Source organism: Megascapheus bottae, chromosome 18 (assembly GCF_031878675.1).
Source record: "Megascapheus bottae isolate mThoBot1 chromosome 18, mThoBot2.hap1, whole genome shotgun sequence".
Taxonomy (NCBI): Eukaryota; Metazoa; Chordata; class Mammalia; order Rodentia; family Geomyidae; genus Megascapheus; species Megascapheus bottae.
In genome coordinates, this window is record NC_143526.1 from 7469858 (window position 1) to 7489734 (window position 19877).

Consider the following 19877-nt stretch of genomic DNA (forward strand, 5'->3'; position numbering starts at 1 on the left):
CTTGGTTTTTTTTCTCAAGGCTAGAACTCTACCACCTGAGCCACAGGACCACTTCTGCCTTTTTTTCCCCCTATGTATGTGGTACCGAGTACCGAGGGATTGAACCCGAGTCTTTGTGCATGTTAGGCAAGCACTCTACCACTAAGCCAAACTCCTGGCCCCATGGACAATTTTTGCTAGCACTCTGTCACATGCGCCCAGCACCACTTCCAGCTTTTTCTGAGTATGTGGTAATGAGGAATTGAACCCAGGGCTTTGTGCATGCTAGGTGAGCACTCTACCACTAGGCTACACTTCCAGTCCCCACAACCCTGATTTTTTTTTTATTAAAGAATTTATTGACATTTGAATCTAATAGCCACATATTAAGGATACCATGCGCCTTTTATTCCTTTGGTCTTGACTTGTCTCACTCAACATGATTCATTCTAGAGTCATCCACTTTCCTGCAAATGCCATTATTTTATCTTGCCTGTTGGCTATGTAGAATTCCATTGAGTGTGTGTGTGTGTGTGTGTGTATATATCTATATATCTATATATATATATATCACATTTTTTGTATCAATTCATCTGCAGTAGGCCATCTGGATTGTTTCCATCGTTTGACTATTGTGAATAGCACTGAGCAGGTGTCCTTATCATACCTGGGTTATGATGTTCAGGATAGATGCCCAGGAGTGGTATGGCGAGATCATAGGGAAGGTCTATTTTCACTTCTTTAAGAAACCTCCATACTGCTTTCCAGAGTGGCTGAACTTGCTTACAATCCCACCAGCAGTACAGTAGAGTTTCCTTTTCTCCACAACCCTGCCAGCATCTATCACTGTCTGAACTCAAACTCTTGGCCATTCTTATTGGGGTAAGGTGGTATCTTAGGATTGTTTTTATGTGCATTTCCATTATGACCATTTTCTAATATGCTTTTCCGCCATTTTAACCTCTTCTTTTGATAAGTCTCTCTTTAGTTCCCTTACCCATTTAGTGATTGGTTTATTGGGTTTGGGGGGGATTACTTTCTTGGGTTCCCCGTAGATACTGAATATTAAGCATTTGTCTGATGTATTATTGGTAAATATCTTTTCCCAGTTGGTTGTCTGTCTTTCTATTTTAGTAGCTGTGCTTTATCTAGTCTGGATATTTTGATTTCTTTCTCTTGCATAACTGCCTTGGCTAAAAGCTCTATAACATTGCTGAATAGAAAAGGATAAAGTGGACAATTATAACCTGCTATTAATATAAGGAAAAAGTATCTTTTATTTGTTCAGTATAAAATTAACTGAATTTTTCAAATTTGCTCTTCATTCAGTTGAGAAAATTCCCATCTATTTTCAGTTTGTTGGCTTTTTTTTAAACAAAAAGGGATGATAGATTTCATCTAACACTTTTTCTGTAGCTACTGAAATGATCGTGTGGTTTTTACCTTGTATTTCATTAATATGGCATAGTATGCTGAGTGATTTTCATATACCAAAATGGTATTCCTAAATACTTCTTCTAAATTCTAAAATGTTTTCTGAAAATTTAGAAGCACTAATCAACCTATTCATACAATAAATCAACCTATTAAAATCTTTGTATTATTCTAGTTCTTTATATAAACTTTCATAGAAAGTAATGAACATATTGTTTGATAGGCTGTCTCATCTTATCTTTGTTGAAAACATAACTTTCTAATTTTTAAATAGTATATATAAGGATATATCATAATATAAGGTGGAGTCTAAAAATATCTCCTGTTTGAACATTGCTCTTACTTAAAAAACTGGAGTTCTGGGGCCAGGAGTTTGGCCTAGTGGTAGAGTGCTTGCCTAGCATCCATGAAGACCTGGATTCAATTCCTTGGTACCACATACATAGCAAAAAGCCGGAAGTGGTGCTAAGGCTCAAGTGGTAGAGTGCTAGCCTTGAGAAAGTCCAAGGACAGTGTTCAAGCCCTGAGCCCAAGCCCAGGACTGGCAAAAACAAAAAAACAAAACAAAACAAAACAGCGTTCTAATGATGTGCTGTTCAGTGTTCCACCAGAGCTATCCACGAGAAACCAAAATGGAGCATGGAATAGTCATTTGGTAAGTATAACTAACCTTTTCCTAGCTTTTATATTTAGGGACAACAAAACAGAATAGAAACAAATTTGGACTCAACTGTTTCTTTGATCAAGATGAGGAAGAAGATGAGAAAAGTGGAGGTAAAGCAACTCAGATACTTCAGAACTGCACCCCAGTACAGAATCCCATATGACTATCCTTAATGGGAAAGAATAGAAATAAATTACAATATATTGCTTTGTCTCCACTGAGACCCAGGAGAGAAGATGGTGCTATTATCACTGACTACCCATCTTACCTAGAGATGCATAGGATCCAGGATTCAGGGCTCCTGCCCCTAACCTCCCACTTCGCACAGACTGTCCAGCAGCATGATGTGCCTTGGCACCAGCTGCAGCATTCACATCAATGTCACTCCGTGAACGCTGAAGGCTTCCTGGAAGGGAACTGGCTTTGTTGCTGCCCACTGATACTACAGAAGACAAAGGTAATCTTTCATGTAAATCACTGAAAACAACACGAAATGTATACAAACTTAAAGCTACTAGGAATGAACATGAAATTCATGATGACATACATAGTCAGTAAGAAAGTAGTGGACACGTGGACATATACTCAGTTTCAATCCTTACACAATTAAGTTTTGTGGGAAATTTCAATATTCTTTACTTCATTTCCCTCATAAAATAGAAAAAAAAACCTGACAATTTTGATTGTAAAATTCATAGCACTCTTCTTAGAAGAGATGATACATAAGAGTTAAGAAAATGAAGTACAGTTATTTATAATCCAGGTATGACAACAGTGTTGTGTTTTACTATCAGAAAAGTCCAGAAGAGCTATTCTGGTAAATTTGCCTTCTTAGTTTTACAATCTTAAGAAGAGTTTCAATTGACTTTGGGTGATGATACATTACTAGATGGTGAAATCAACCTGGTAGGGCCATGACCAGCATTTTAAAGAAATGAAACAAATCAGAAAAGAGACAGCACCAAAAACAGAAGAGGCAATTACCTCTTCCAGCCACAGCGGAAGGATTGGCTGTAGACCATTTGGAAGAAAAAGGGCGACTGAAAAGCAAAAAGAAATGCTATTAGTAAGAAGATTTAATTTACTGCTCATTAGATAACAACTAATTTTGAAATACTACTTGCCAAAAAGTTAAGAAACTTCCTTTTAAAAATTACATTAAAATACTATTCTTAATGATATATCATCAAATATCAACAGCGTCACAACTAGCTATAAAGTAAGAACAAAATAACTGGCCATGAAGAAAGATGGAAGAGCTGCAAAGAAAGAACTGGTTACTTCTATTCCCTCTGAATCTCAAAGCTTCCATTATGGTGCATACCTGAGGACTAGCACTATCACCTACTGTACCCTAAGTCATTTTTACTTAAAAGAGAACAGTGACTATTACAGCACCACAGGCAGCTCAGTACTCCCAAAGCTTTGCATGTAAGTGACAATGGCTGTGGCCATTATAGTTACGATGTAGAAACCATACACACACCTTCCATGTAACGCTACTGTACTTTACGGATGGGATAGCAAAACAGACTAAGCTGCTGCTGAGAATAACATGTACAATTACAGAATGTAAGTCATTCTCTAATCATCTCAAAGAATACATTATTTCCCTTAACATTTTTGACTATTTATCTTTAGTTACTATGGTACTCTATAGACCATGAATAAAGGATCTAGCATATCCAAAGGTGGAAGAGAAAAAGAAGCAAAACCCTCAAATAGGTTAATGCAAGGAGATAGAAAAATATTTTTCTTTTTGACTTTTGTTAGGGTTCACTATAGAATCCAGGTTGGCCACAAACTTGACATGTTTTTGCTTTCGTCTCCTGAGTGCTGGGAAATATGTGCCACCACATCCAGCGTAGAAAAAGATGTTCTTTTTTTTTTTTTTTTTGCCAGTCCTGGGCTTGAGCTCAGGGCCTGAGCACTGTTCTTGGACTTTCTCAAGGCTAGAGCTCTACCACTTGAGCCTCAGCACCACTTCCGGCTTTTGCTATATATGTGGTACCAAGGAATCGAATCAGGGTCTTTGTGCATGCTAGGCAAGCACTTTAACCACCAGGCCAAACTCCCAGCCCGAAAAAGATGTTCTTTAAGTTACACTAATACCTTTATTATTTTCTTTTTTAGTGATGTCAGGGATTGAAGTCAGGGCCATGCACATGCTAGGCAAGTACTCTACTACTGAGCTTAATTCTGTCTTGAATCAAGTTATCAAAGCAACCACCAATCTTTGAAGGGTGCTAACAGCAAAATATTAAATATTACAAAAATGATAAATTAACATTCTGATATTCTTCCCTAGGTAAATCTGTAGATTCCTGGCACAGGACAAGAGTTCGTGAAGTCCATGTCAATAGTCACTTTTCTCTTTAAGTGGACATAGAATCCCTGTTAGGAAGCAGAAAAGGAACCAAAAATCTTTGTAATTTCATAGGTCTAGTAAGATAGAAAGCAGGGTTACCACTGCTAAGGCAGTAAAGATTTAAAACAGTCAAAATCTTCAAGAAAACAGGTACAGAAAAGTTATATAATCGATCATTTTGTCTCCTACAGTTCCACATTATTTCTCCCCCATTTCTTTTTGGTGTTGTCAGGGTTTGGGCATAGTCCTCTTGCTTGATAAGCAGATGTTTTTACCACTTACGCCATGCCTCCATCACTCAGGCGTTCATAAGCTATACAAAAGGATAGGAAGAAAAGCATGGAATTTTTATACTGAAGAGGACTTTTAAGTCCTTATTACAATTCCCTCATGTTAATGTCCTGAAAGTGGCATACATAATACATTAATTTTTTTTTTTTTGGTCTGGTTGTGGGACTTAAATGCTGGGCATTGTCTCTGAGCTCTTCGGCTCAAAGTTACCATCCTACACCTTGAGCCACAGCACCACTTCTGGTGGTTAATTGGAGATAAGAGTCTCATGGTCTTTAGTTCCCCGGGCTGGCTTTGAACCTCGATCCTCAGATTTCAGCTTCCTGAATAGTTAGGATTACAGCATAAGCCACTGGGCCTGGCACATTAAATATTTTAAGATATCAAAAATGCATATAAATTAATGCTTCCCAGATCATCATAGATATGAATATTCAGGAACAAAATATGAATTAACAGACTTATAAAACAAAAAAATTATAATAGCATATAGTGCAACTCTTGAAACACCAGATCAAAGAGCAAACATAATCAAGTCATTTTTTCAAAGCTTACTGAAAGAAAGAAGAATGCTGACCACCCAACTTAGGAGAGTGGGAAAAAGGGACAAATCAGTCATTATCACTTGAATAACCTTACTTGAGACTTTCTTGTGAACTAGATGAAGACCTGTCTGATTGTGGTAGAGATGCTACACTGCCAGAGCTCTTTAAGTAAGTTTGAAGACTCTTCTGGTAAGATGGCTCAAGGGAATTATATAATGTTTCAGCTTCACCAGGAAAATGGTTTCTAAGACCCATATAGGTCCTGCAAAAGAAAAAACAGCACATAAATAAGAGCTTTATGTGATTAGACTTTAACAGCAAAATGTGTGAATATAAACTCAACAGTATTTTTACTATCTCCCCTATACGAAAAGTGCAAACTTTCTAAATTGAGTGTCAGTGGAAAGACCGCCGGCCTTTGAGAAAAGCAGAACACAGTTCAAAACCTGGCTGTACTAATTACAATTTATGTGGAATTGTGCAAAGCCACTTTTACAGATATACAATCTTTGTAGAATCATAGACTATGATAGAATAACAAAACTGTTAAAAAAAATTACACAGATGACAAGACTATTTGGTAGATGTCTTCTACAACTATATGGAAAAAAAACAATCTTAATTTTGCTGAAGAGGTAAACACTAAATACTGATGGAACAAATGGGACATCTGTGGTGTTTTCACTTACCCAACATAGTTGCTTAAAATAAAGTTTTAACTGTCACAAAAATAAACTATAGACTTACTTTCTTGCTTCCACTCTGGCCTCAGCATCAGCATCATGAATTCCCTTCTTGATAGTTTCAACCAAGACAGCTGCATGTCTAAAAAATAAGTAACAATTTAGATTTTTATATAATTCTATATAGTTAGCTACAAAAACTTCTAACATCCATCACAAAGGGATAGGAGAGTCTAAAAAATTAAGACTAAATTAAGTCTAAAAAATAAGATTGTAGGATCCCTCCCTTCTTTCTGAAATGGGGTCTTACTATTTATATTTAGTACAAGTCAGGCACATTGCTAGAATTACAAACATGCATTGCCACACCTCAGCTCAGGACTATAGTGTTTATTTTCTTTTTCTTTTCTTTCCTTCCTTTCTTTCTCTTTTTTTTTTTCCACCAGTCCGAGGGGCTCGACTCAGGGCTTGGACACTGTCCTTGAGCTTTCTCAAGGCTAGCAATCTACCACTTGAGCCACAGCACTACTTCTGGACTTTTCTGTGCATATGGTCCCAAAGAATTGAGTCCAGGGCTTCATGTATGCAAGGCAAGCACTCTACCACTAGGCCAAACTCCCAGTCTGATTGTAATGTTCTCAAAATTTGCCCCATATAATTCATTCACATACAATTTCCTTTTGATAATTCCTTATCAGGCTGAAATAATTTTTTTCTTATAGAATCCAGTTAACATGAGAACATATAGTATCTAAAAGGGTTTTTTGTTTTTGTTTTTTGCCAGTCCTTGGCCTTGAGCACTGTCCTTGGACTTTCTCAAGGCTAAAAGCTCTACCACTTGAGCCATAGCACCACTTCTGGCTTTTCTCTATGTATGTGGTACCAAGAAATCGAATCCGACTCACCCACTCTACAAAGCAGAAAGTCACACTAGCCTCATATAAAAGCATAGAGGAGCACAGTACCACAGATTCAATGTAAGCCAGAACAAAAAGTCTGTAGATAAAACGAGAAACAATGCAAAACCAAAGCCCTCAGCTTCTAAAGAATTGGCTAACAATAAGGAGGGGAGTGAAACGGGAATAGGAGTGGACAGATACAACGCATACCTTTCTAAGGAATGAGTTTGCCATTCTTGTAACAACAGATCTAAAAATTCAAAGGAACGCCTGAAATGTAAAAGTTAAATTATAACTAAATATTGTATCAAGCAACACATTAATGCATTCCTTTATAATTCTATACTTTGTTCCCTGAATTAAAACATATGGCATGGGTTTTAGATATTGTAATTAATGAATATCTTATTTTAATGTCCAACCTAATAGTTCTAAAGCAATTTTGTATACATTTTCTCCTAAGTCCTTTAATTTTCAATTACAGGTGGTTCTTCCTTGGATCACTATCCTGATTTTCTTTAATTTACTAACATCTTTTATGTACCTACCCGTAAAATAGTTGCTCATCTGGTGGAGCCAATCTCACCTTGTATCCAGCTGTGACTATCTGATGTAATTCTCACGTCTGATCCTATATTTCTAGTACTGGCTCTGCTTTAGTTAAATATTAGCCAGCTCATAAACATCTCCACCTAGGCAATGGATGTCAAATCAAACCCAACTTACAAAAGATAAATTAATTTTTGCCTTCTCAAATATACTCTGTTAGTCCACATTATACCAATTAGCTAATAAAAACAGGAAAATCTAACTTGCCCAAAGTGATAAAGCTGGGACATTAATGCTAGGGCTTTGATTCCAATGTTCATAAATGAGAAGCACTTGATACCAACCCTCCATTCATATCATGTCTCATTTCCACAAATGCAATGGATTTTATTTTTAAAATCTTCAATCATTAATATAATTATAATTTCAAACTTAAAACAATTTTTTTTGGTAGGAGGAACAGTATGGGAGTTGAACTCAGAACTTTGTGTTTGCTAGGCAGATGCTCTACTAATCAAGTCCTGACTCCAGCTCCCTGCATTTCTCTTACATAAATTATAACAACTCCCGCTTAAAATGTACAGATTTTCTGGAAGGCAATTTTAAGAATTAGTTAACAATTTTAACTGTTATATCAAATAAGAATTAAACATTATGAAATGTGAAAGTTACATTAAAATTATTTTTCAAAGCTCACCTCCTCACAGGAACTGATTTTGATGTGCAGTTGCTTGTTATTAAAGGTATAAGCCTAGGTACATGAGTATGCTGAAAAAGATGTTTCAGAAAAAGGATGAAAAATACTGTGCACTTCATGTAGTCCTTTCTTCTGTGTGCCTTACATAACTATGTTATGACAAAACAAAAACTCTAAGTCAGATTTCAAATTAAAGTAAGAGCAATCAGGTTATAGTTTCAAAAGGACAGGTGAGGATAAATACATGGAAGACAAATTAACTGCATGACTGTAAACAACTGCTAGGCAAGTAGTTTATGGAAAAAGAAGTATTCAGAGAAACCAGACATGAATCCATCATGCTTTCTGAACTACTTTTGTTACTGCTGGTGGTAAATAATAACTGCATGTCATCAAAACAGGTAACCAGAGTGAATCTATATTCTTAAATACTGAGAATACATTTTGAAATGGTGATTACAACAGAATTTTCATTCTGGCTAACTCTTACCTACTAGAATTCAAATACAAGCAGGTAGATATACATGTGTGATGTCTACTAGTAACTTTTATATTTTTTTCCAGTGAAACAAACAGTAAAAACACAGCACAAAATGTTTACATAGCATAAATAGTAGATGTCATAAATCTATTTGTCTTCTAATCTAATAGTACAAGCTGGGTTACCTAGGAGGCAAGCTCTGAGATGGAGCTCAGTGTGCAGAGTATTTATTATACCCGTGGGTATTTTCACCCATGGAAGGGAGAAGAAAAAAACAGATGTAGGCAACCGAGGAAACTGTGATGAGATCCAGTGAAGTTAAAATTGTGGTCAGAATAGTCCAAGTTGATCTAAAATGGTCCCAGATAGTTCCATATCAGTTAGTTTTTGGATATGAGCCATAGTGAGAAAGCGGCAAGATTCTGGAAAAGGCTATTCCATTCAGCAGAACAATCCTTGAAGGGACTATCCACAAATAATGCTTCTTCCAGCATTGGAGATATAAGGGTACAAGGTTGTTTTTTTTTTTTTTTCTTCCTTTAAAAAATTTTGCTGGGAACAATGGTTCACATCTATAATCCTAGCTACTCAGGAGGCTGAGACCTGAGGATAGAGGTTCAAAGCCAGCCCTGGCTTTGACCCGGCACAAAAGACCATGAGACTCTTATCTTCAATTAATCACTAGAAAACAGGAAGTGGGGCAGCAGCTCTATGGGTAGGGTGGTAGCCTTGAGCTGAAGAGCTCAGGGGCAGCGCCCCACACCCAGAGTTCAAACCCCCCCAAAAAGAAAAAATTGAGACACACTGCCAGTCATTTTTGCTGGGGGTAGTCCTAGACTTGAACTTATCAATGCCTCTGCTAAGTATGGAGCACAGGTGCATATCATGGTGCCTGGCTTATTGAGCAAGATGAGGCTTCATTTTTTTGGCTGGGCTGTCATGCTAAACTTCTATATTCTTCAATCTGAAAATCTAAATATAAGTGATACTGAAGTGAACACACAAAAAGTCTTTCAGCTTGGCACATTGGCCTATGCTTGTATGTGCAAAGATAAAAATGAATGTAGGTAGGGTGGTAGCCTTAAGCTGAAGAGCTCAGGGACATGACCCCTCAAGGACAGTGCTCAGGCACCAAGCTCAAGCCTGGGACTGGCAACAAAAAAAGGGGGGGATGGAAAAAGGGGGCATATCAATATACACTGCTAAATGTCAGAAAGTTTAAAATTACTTTTGGGCTGGATGTGTGGCCTAGTGATAGAGGGCTTGCCTAGAATGTACAAAGCCCTGAGTTAGATTTCTTGGTACCACATACACAGAAAAAGCCAGAAGTGGTGCTTAGCACTAGCCCTGAGAAAGCTCAAGGACAGTGCCCAGGCCCTGAGTTCAAGCCCTAGGACTGGCAAAAACTAAAAACAAATAAACAAACCCTTGTTAGTGTAATGTAACTAATACAAGGAAACAAAAAAATGCATGAATGAGATACAATTTTTAGGGGCTTATTTTTGTTTTGATAGGGGATGGGGTCTTTCTATGCAGTCTAGATTATTCTTGAACTTAAGATCTTCCTGCTTCAGTCTGGAGTGCTAGGATTACACTCATTACATTACACCCATGAAAATACACATTTTCTTTGGTGCTGATCCGGGGGCTTGAATTTAGGGTCTAGGTACTAACCTTGAACTTTGCTGCTTAAGGCTAGTGCTCTACCACTTTAGCCAAAGCTCTACTTCTGGCTCTTTTGTTACTAGAGATAAGAGTCTCATGGACTTTCTTGCCTTGGTCTGGTTTCAAATCACTATCCTCAGATCTCAGACTCCTGAGTATTACAACTCTGAGCCATCAGCACCCAACTAAAATATGTACTTTTTTTTTGCCAGTCCCAGGCTTGAACTCAGGGCCTGAGTACTGTTCTTGGGTTTTCTCAAAGCTAGCGCTCTACCACTTGAGCCAAAGCACCACTTCTGGCTTTTTTCTATGTATGTGATATCAAGGAATCCAACTTGGGTCTTTGTGCAAGAACTCTACTTTTTAAGTGCCAGTAAATAAAGGTTTTCTTAATACTGATAAAGAATAAAGAATATCTAAATTGTGAAGATAAAATGGAATAGGCATGATGGAGAGTGAATATAAAAAAAACTTATAATTGTAAAAATACTATTTCAATAGTCAAAAACTTGACTATTAAAACACAAAACATGTATGTATTCAGTATTTATATTTTCTATTTAGTGTTTACAATTATGTGTGACTTACAGATGCACTAGTACAGCATAGAGATTTGGAAAAGTATATGATAGAAAAATGATAAGGAAGTAGCACAGTAGCATAAGTGGTAGAACACTACCCTTGAACTGAAGAGCTCAGGGACAGCCCCCAGGCCCAGAGTATAAGCTCCACAACTCCCGAAAGAAAGAAAGATAAGAGGAACAGAATTTAAAGGAGAGAATTAATTAATTAATTATTGTCATGGGGCTTTAACTCAGGGCCTGGGTGCTGTCCCAGAGCCTCTTTGTGCTCAAGGCTAGCGCTCTACCACTTAAGCCACAATGCCACTTCTGGTTTTTGAGAGGTTAATTGGAGAAAAGAGTCTACTTAGATCTCAGCCTCCAGAGTAGCTAGGATTACAGGTGTGAGCCACCAGCACCTGGCTGAGAATTTGTATTCAAGATATGCATTATGAGAGAAACTAAGAATTTGTTGCTTTTATTGCTGCTTGTAATAATTGAGATTATACAAGATGCATACCTATATACATGGATATGAATATATGCACTATACTGCATATTCAAGCATATCTGCTTTATAATCTTTTATATTATCTACATGTATTATAATAAGTATATATTTTATTATCAGAAAAAAAGAAATCTCAAGGTATGTTTCTTTTTGGAGCTTAATAAAATAGTAATGACTTATTTAAATATTCTAGAAGAGGGAGGGAAAAGTAACCTACCCGAATGATGAATCTGATTGCTGCACATCCAGAAGTTGCCATGACTTTTGCACTATTGGGGACAAGATTAAAAAGTGTAGGTACAATGGCTTCAGCGCCATGATCAAACTTGTTTCCCAAAACTGTTGAAAGATGGCTACAAAAGAAGACAAAAATATTTTCAGTAGCTTTAATCTTAAATATATGTATATAAGATCATTTTCAGAATTTTTCCTGAAAGTGGTCTAAATATTATATATTCTTTTCTTTTTCCCATTTATCTCTTTATATTGGCACTTTAGAAAAATTCTCTAAGCAAATTATCAACTCTAATTAACACCAAGGAAAATTTTCATATCTGTTTACCATGACTTTTGATCTTGATCTATTAGATATGTCAATTTTGATCCCTCAAAAACAGAATTCAAAATATTTCATAATGAAGTTCAACAGTTTACTCAAATCAATATTCCTTGAGGCATTTAATGACAGTTTTTCCCAGAAAAATAGTGCCTGACATTTTGGGGGTTGGATCTCCAGTTAGTTGAGTTTTTTAAGGGCATCAATCTTTTCTTTCCAAATCTGCAGGTAAGCAACTACTCCAGACTTAATATGAGTTAGTTTCCAAACAAACCAGGATCTGGCAGTATGGCTTAAGTGGCAGCCTATCAGCTAAGTAAGCAATCCCTGAAAGTCTTACTGAGTTCAAATCCAGAAATGGCATTAAATAAACAAAATAAAATGGAAGCTTAGGAACTCTAAAAATTCCATTGTTCATTCAAAAGAGGCACTCAGACTCAAACCAGTTTAACAGTGTCTAGTTATCAGGTCAATTGTCCAATGTCTTATTTCAAAGGTAAAAAGCTCAAATCAAAATCAGGAAGATGTCTCCAATGTTTGGATACTGTCTTCCTTTAGAGAGTAAATTTTGTTGTGGCAGGCCAGTAACATGAAGAAGTCAACTTGATTTTGTTTTCTTTTCTTTTTTTGGTGTTGGTCCTGGGGATTGAGTTCAAGGCTGGGGCCCTGTCCCTGAGCTGTTCTCCCCAAGGCTAGTGCTCTACTACTTGAGCCACAGCTCTACTTTCAGCTTTTTTGGTTCTTAATTGGAAGGAAGAGTCTCATTGAAGAGTCTCTCTGCCTTCAAACCACCATCCTCAGATCTCAGCCTCCTGAGTAGTTATGATTACAGGTGTGAGCCACAGCTGCCTAGCAAAATATTTCTTTAAAAAGAGGAGTTTGGCCTAGTGGTAGAGTGCTTGCCTAGCATGCATGAAGACCCAGGTTCAATTCCTCAGTACCACATACATAGAAAAGGTTGGAAGTGGTTATGTCACTCAAGTGGTAGAGCTCTAGCCTTGAGAAAGTCTGAGGACTCAGGCCAGGACTGGTAGAAAAGAAAGAAAAGAAAGAAAGAGAGAGAGAGGAAGAAAGAGAGAAAGAAAGAGAAAAAGAAGGAAAGAAAGGAAAGAGAGAGAGAGAGAGAGAGAGAGAGAGAGAAAGAAAGAAAGAAAGAAAGAAAGAAAGAAAGAAAGAAAGAAACTAAAAAAGAAATAGAAAAAAAAATTATATGGGGCCTGGAGTGTGACCTAGTGGTACAGTGCTTGCCTACATGCATGAAGCCCTGGGTTCAACTCCTTGGTAGCACATACACAGAAAAAGCCTGAAGTGGTGTTGTGGCTCAAGAGGTAGAGTGCTAGTCTTGAGGAAAGCCCAAGGACAGTGCTCAGGCCCTGAGTCCAACCCCCAGGAGTGGTAAAAAAAAAAAAAATCATATGAAGTTGGGCACAGGTGGCTCATGCCTATAATTCTAGTGACTCAGAAGGCTGAGATCTGAAAACTGCAGTTCATGTTCATCCCAGACAGGAAAAATTGTAAGACCCTATCTTCAATTTACCACCAAAAAACTAGAAGTGGCACTGTGGCTCAAGCCACAGCGAGCTTAAAAGCTGAAGAGCAATGCCCAGGTCCCGAGTCCAAGTCAGGACTGGTGTGTACACACACAAAAATCATAAGAATGAAATCCTTATGTGTAAGAAAAAGCATTCTGGGGGGCTATCTTGCTACTGCTTTACCTAATAAACAATGAATCAAGTATTAAATTCATTCATAAAAAATACTCAGCCAAAAGGAAAATACTTACGCCACAGTAATGCAAGCTTCCCGGACCACCTGGGATCTAAGATCCTTAGCTGATAGTTTAAGTGCTCCATCCAACAATCGCAAATGTTGGAAAAAGCAATCATACTGTGCAGCTCCAGCAACAAGCAGTGATCTGATTTTCTTAAGCTAAAAGAAAGAATTTTTAGTATTTATATAGAAGAAGGCAGGATAAAAGAAAGTGCAACCTCAAGTATGCCATTATTGTCTTTTAAAACATGAAATGTATTTCTCATTTTATTTACGTAAGTATATTCAAACACTTAAACATATAAATGTATCTTGTAAATAATCACACAAACAAAAAGCCTTCTGGAAAAGAACACTATAGATTTAGTTATATATAGGTATACATAAAGTACAGCAGTCTTTTGAAAACTATGGTAAAACAAAATTTATCATTTGAAAGTCTCTCTTGCTTTTCTTTTCTATTCTTATTGAAATACTTAGGAGTCAAAAACAGGGTCTCATTCATGTCAGTTAAGCTCTACATTGAGACTGTATACTGAGCTACATTCCCAGTTCAGGAAGCCTGGGGAAAAAAAAAGCCACATTTGGGAATTTTAGTCATCTATAAGTAAATGTATAAAAACAAAAAGACTCATGGTCAAGCTATCATCATCATATATATATCATAAACTGCAAAGCAAGTGGTTCTCTTTTTTTGGGGGGGAGAGGGGACAGCGGTCATGGGACTTGAACTCTGGGCCTGGGCATTGTTCCTGAGCTCATCAGCTCAAGGCTATCACCCTACCACATGAGCTACAGTGCTACTTCTGGTTTTCTGGTGATTAATTGGAGATAAGAGTCTCTCAGACTTTAGTGCCAGGGCTGGCTTTGAACTGTGATCCTCAGATAGCCTCCTCAGTAGCTAGGATTACAGACATGAGCCAAATGGTTCTTTCATGTAGACTTTGGCATGATACTTTTGAAATAGACTGCTAAATCTTTTAAGCAAAAATACCAGCCATATTCATAATTCTAGACTGCTAAATCTTTTAAGCAAAAATACCAGCCACATTCATAATTCTAGATAGCTAAATCTTTTAAGCATAAACACCAACCATAGTTGGTTCATAGTTCAACAGAGAAACATACAGGTACATATCTAAGCTTATACATATTCAGAGATTAAAAGTTTACTTATCATGGCCATTATTATGTTTAATCTCGGATTTAACTCAGAGAATTCCTAAATTTTAAAAAATCTCTTTAAAGGTGAGACAGATGAATTAAAGATGTCCATAGAAAACAGTGCTAACACTGCAATGGCCATTAGAAAACATTTTGAAAGAATAGTTCTATAATCTTGGGGGGGTAGAGGAGGGAAAATTTTTAAATAGAACAGAATTTTCAGAAGAGATCTAAAAAATGTTAACTAAAAACAAAAATCACAATAGATTGATTTAAATAAAGATCTAAAATATTTTAACAGAGATCTAAAAAATATTAACTAAAACCAAAAATCACAATAGAATCACAGGGAAAGATACCTCATAATGTACAGTAAATGTCAATAACATAAGAAAAAAAGACAATCCAATAAATAAATCCATCAAATAGGAATCAAGGAAATTACACAATCTAAAGAGTAAATGCACACTCTCATCTATGCTCAATAAATATCTCAGTAAATACTTAAGTACCTGACATTTATAATCAGGTATCTTGAATGGATATTATTCATTAAGTGAAAAAAAACAAATTACTAAATGATGTATCTGTATGATCTCATTTGTTTCTATTAAGGTACAAAAGGTGTTTTTTTATTTTGTTATACATGTTTGCATATATACATATACATAGAAAGAAGCATACACTAAAACCAGTTATTACTTCTAATTGGAATTTTAAAGAGCTTCAAGTATAAAGTTTATGTTTTATGGTGACAACATTTAATCTGCTTTAAACTCCACTCGAGATAATCTTCACGAGAGATAATTGTGACAAAGATGTTCCTGTATTAGACTTGTCTCAGAACTGAAAAAAGAACATGAACCAAATTTAAAGTAACATTTGGAGTAACATTGCCTGTTTTAAAGACCATATAAGCATAGCGGTTCATGCTTGTAATCTCAGTTATACCAGAGTACAGAATGGGACATAGTTGGAGGCAAGCCAAGGTAAAAAGTTGGCAAGACTTGATCTTAACCAACAAGCTGGGTGTGATGTGGTGTACTTTGGTAATCAAGATGCCAAACCATAGGGAGGTGGGCTACAGTCCTGAGCCCAGCCTTAGGCAAAAGTGATACCTTAAAAAAAAAAATACTAAAAGCAAAATGGTCTGGTTGTTTGTGACTCAAATGGAAGAATACTCAGAGTTCATATGAAAGTTTCATCAAAACACAAAAAAATTTAAAAAAATTAAACATTTTAAGGCATTCAGATTTCCTAAAAAGATGATGAAAATCTGGGCTAAGTGTTATTTCTTAAAAGAGCTACTTGAGCCAGGTGTGGTGGCTCATACCTGTAATCCTAGCCACTAAGGAGGCTGAGATCCGAGGATCACGATTCAAAGCCAGCCTGGGCACTAAAGTCCGTGAGACTCTTATCTCCAATTAACCACCAGAAAAGCGGAAGTGGTGCTGTGGCTTAAGGGGTAGGCTGGTAGCCATGAGCTGAAGAGCTAAGGGACAATGCCCAGGCCCAGAATTCAAGCCCCATAACTGACCCCCCCCCAAAAAAAAATCTGTTTGAGTTAATTAATAAAAATGGAGTCTTCTTTTGATCATCCAGAAAGACCTCTGAGAACAAAAAGAAATCTTCAGCTGGAACCATTTCTTTGGATACTCAGGGCCTGAGTTCTGTTTCTTTTGTTCAAGGGTTGCTACCACTTCAGCCACAGCTCCATTTCTGGCTTTTTTGTTTTTTGGGTTTTTTTTTTTGGTAGTTTAATGGAGATAAGTCTCATGGACTTTCTTGCCTGCACTGACTTTGAACTGTGATTCCCCAGATCTCAGCCTCCTGAGTAGCTATGATTACAGATATAAGCTACTGGTGCCCAGTTCCTTCTCTGGATTTTAGAGTAGTCTGAGGTACTTATTTAGTGTGTGTAATCCAGTTGTGTAAATATGATGAATCCATAAACTTAAAAATAAGAGATATAGTCTTTTGTTAATACAAACATTATTTAAAAGTTTATAAAACATTTCACCAAGGAACTTAGGGTAAATATTCTTAACTAGAGAAAAGGCAATCTTTAAAAAAAAATCACGGGTGATATTGAGCAAATTCACTGGGACAAAAAACAAATCTAGATAAATGGATATATTCCTGTTACATTATACCAATACTTTGAAGACATGAAGCTGTAGGAAAAGGAAAAAGAAGCACTATACTAACAAATCTCCCATTACTTAAAGATGGTGCTGACAAGCAACTATGCAGAAGCCTTCTAGAACTCATACATTCTTGGTCAGTCAACAAATACTTAAAAGTAGAATGGCTTTCTACCTGAAAGTGAGTCAGGAAGTAAAAATGGGAAAAATTGAACCTAAATCAGAAAATGTCTATCAGCTCAATGCATCTTCCAGAAAGGAATACTACAACCTATACATTCTATCATATTGATGAATACCATACTATGTCTTTTAAAGGAATACTGGAAAGAAGAAATGAGAAATCGGACAATAAAAAATGAACACTTACTGCATTGGCACGTTGATCCCAGTCATGTTTGTCATCTGATAATATTTCCCTGATTTTATTTAATGTTTCTTCAAGTTCTCGACTAGAATAAATCTTAAAGAAAACATTCAGAATTTCAATTGTATTTCTTGTCATGAACAACAAAATAATGCTTGGTTATTTAAGATAACTTTTTATGTAGTAAGTCTATGTCCCCCTGTAGTTGAATTTTTTAAATAATGAGAATAAAGTAAGTGGGTTTCATTCAGCCCTCTTCCTTGTTACCCCCTTTGCTATATATCCCCTCATAAACAACCTCAGATATACTGTTAAAGGCCTTATAATTTAAAAACAAGATACAGGGGCTGGGAGTTTGGCCTAGTGGTAGAGTGCTTGCCTAGAATGCACGAAGACCCAGGTTCAATTCCTCGGTACCATATACATAGAAAAAAAGCTAGAAATGGTGCTGAGGCTCAAGTGGTAGAGCTCTAGCCTTGAGAAAGTCCAAGGACAGTGCTCAGGCCCTGAATTCAAGCCCAGGACTGGCAAAAAAAAAAAAAAAAAAAAACCAAACCAAAAAAGCAAGATACAAATGTAGGCCTAGTTTCTCAAAAATTACATTCATGTACTTTTTCCATAATATTACCCAAAGGACATGTTTTAAACTAGTTTTTCTCTTTTCTTTAATGACAGAGTATAGCCAGGATATCCATCACATGATTTTTTTTTCCTCTGGAACCAAGTATTTCAAAATACATAGATGTCACTGTTTCTTCACTCATTTCACAAATACTCACATATGCTATGCTTAATATTACGAAGACTATGGTGAGCAAAAACAGATAAAAATATTTTGTTTGCCTACAGATCTTACAATCTAAAATCAGACACACTTAATCAAATGACATAAAATAGGAAATTACAAATAGGTAAAGTACCACAAACGAGAATGAAGGGGCCATAAAAAAAAACTATATACAACAGAAAGTTGGCCCTAGTCTGGGAAGTCAAACTTGAGTTTACAGTTAAAGGATGAGGCAGAGTCTAAAGGGATTGGATGTTCCTGTACAGTGACTATTATGTGCAAAGGCTCATACCCCTTTTCCATGTACTCAAGAGGAAGATTTCATAGGGCTGAAGTTCTAAGCAAGCCAAGGAAGAAAAGTTTGAGAGATCCCATCTCCAATTAACCATTAAAATGCCAGACAGGAGATGTGGCTCAAGTGGCAGAGGACCAACAATCAGCAAGCAAGACAACTGAGGGCACTAGACCTGAGTTTAAACCCTAGTACTAATTAGAAAGAGAAAAGGTCATAGAGTCAGCCAAGTTGGTGATTAGAAGATGAAACAAATATGTAACGGCTGTGGAAAGCAGAGAATTTAGCCGAGCACAGATGTCAAATTATGAATTCCTCTAAAAATCATGTATTTCAACATGTGGCTCCCTAAAAGATCACTGTTTTGGGGCTATGAGAAAAGAGAAAATCAAGTTTGGAAAAACCTAGCTCTAGAATTGCAAAATGCATATTTAAAAAATCAGAAAAACACCAGGAACTGGTGGCTCTGTGATCCTAGCTATAAGGAAGCTGAGATTCGAGAATTGAAATTTGAAGCGAGCTTGGGCAGCAAAGTCTATGAGTGTCTTATCTTCAATTAATCACCAAAAAAGCTGGAAGTAGAGACATACTCAAGTGGTAGAGTATTAGCTTTGAGCAACAAAGGTCAAGAACAGTGCCCAGGCCCTGAATTCAAGCCACAGGATCAACACCAAAAAACAAAAACAACAATAAAACAGAAAAAAAGACAGTTTTATTATAAGAAATTCTAGGAACATGGCTTAGATGAAATGAAAAGTAGAAAAGAGACAATAAATTGGGAATAAATGTGACAAGGATTGGAGACTTTGACATTATGGGCAAGCAGCTGTTAGAAGAGCATCAAGAACTTTGTTAGAAGAGAGATGTATGATGACTAGAAAGCAACACAATAACAAACATCAAAAGATAATTAAGTTGATGGCAGGAAGGACCATAAACTGTGAGAGCATTTAAATGGAAATAAATTCTTCAAGCTTGTGTCAATTTAGGATAACAAATAGCTACCATATGCTATTCATATGCTTCTCATGTACTTCACACCAACACTGCACTATTTAATGCTCACAACAACCTCCCTTAGTATGTATTAAAAGTTCCTAATTTTAGATAAGATAACTAAAATATAGAAGATTAAGTAATTTTTCCAAGGTTATAGACAAGTATGTTATATCTCGATATGGTAAATTGGTGTCTATGATAATAAGGGAAGCTGGCCAAAGAGCATGAACCTCTTACAAATGGGTATAGGAAAAGGCCAAGTCATAATAAGGAAAGCACATACAATTAAGGTATCATCAAATACTATGGGCACAGGAGTCAGCAGTAAAAAATAGCATCTCTTTTAAAGAATGGCATGGAAAAAAATAATAAAATTTTAATCAATGAAAGGAAATTGGAGGGATTCTCTCTTACCAGAGTTTTTTTCAAAGGCAACCAACGTTTCAGAGGCAACATATTTAGGGGCAAAGAA

At 36.5% G+C, this 19877-nt stretch overlaps 1 protein-coding gene across 50 annotated transcripts in view; it reads right to left on the reverse strand.

The window, feature by feature from the left end:
- Positions 1–19877, reverse strand: part of Clasp2 (cytoplasmic linker associated protein 2) — a 206896-nt gene that overhangs the window by 86074 nt on the left and 100945 nt on the right. For all 50 annotated transcript variants that reach the window (XM_090351849.1, XM_090351844.1, XM_090351847.1 and 47 more), the window contains 9 exons: positions 17331–17423; positions 13666–13811; positions 11544–11679; positions 8110–8180; positions 7074–7133; positions 6029–6106; positions 5376–5543; positions 3062–3117; positions 2346–2519 (listed from right to left, as the gene is read on the reverse strand). In XM_090351849.1, coding sequence (XP_090207975.1) covers positions 2346–2519; positions 3062–3117; positions 5376–5543; positions 6029–6106; positions 7074–7133; positions 8110–8180; positions 11544–11679; positions 13666–13811; positions 17331–17423 — 982 coding nt within the window. The remainder of the gene's footprint in view (positions 1–2345; positions 2520–3061; positions 3118–5375; positions 5544–6028; positions 6107–7073; positions 7134–8109; positions 8181–11543; positions 11680–13665; positions 13812–17330; positions 17424–19877) is intronic.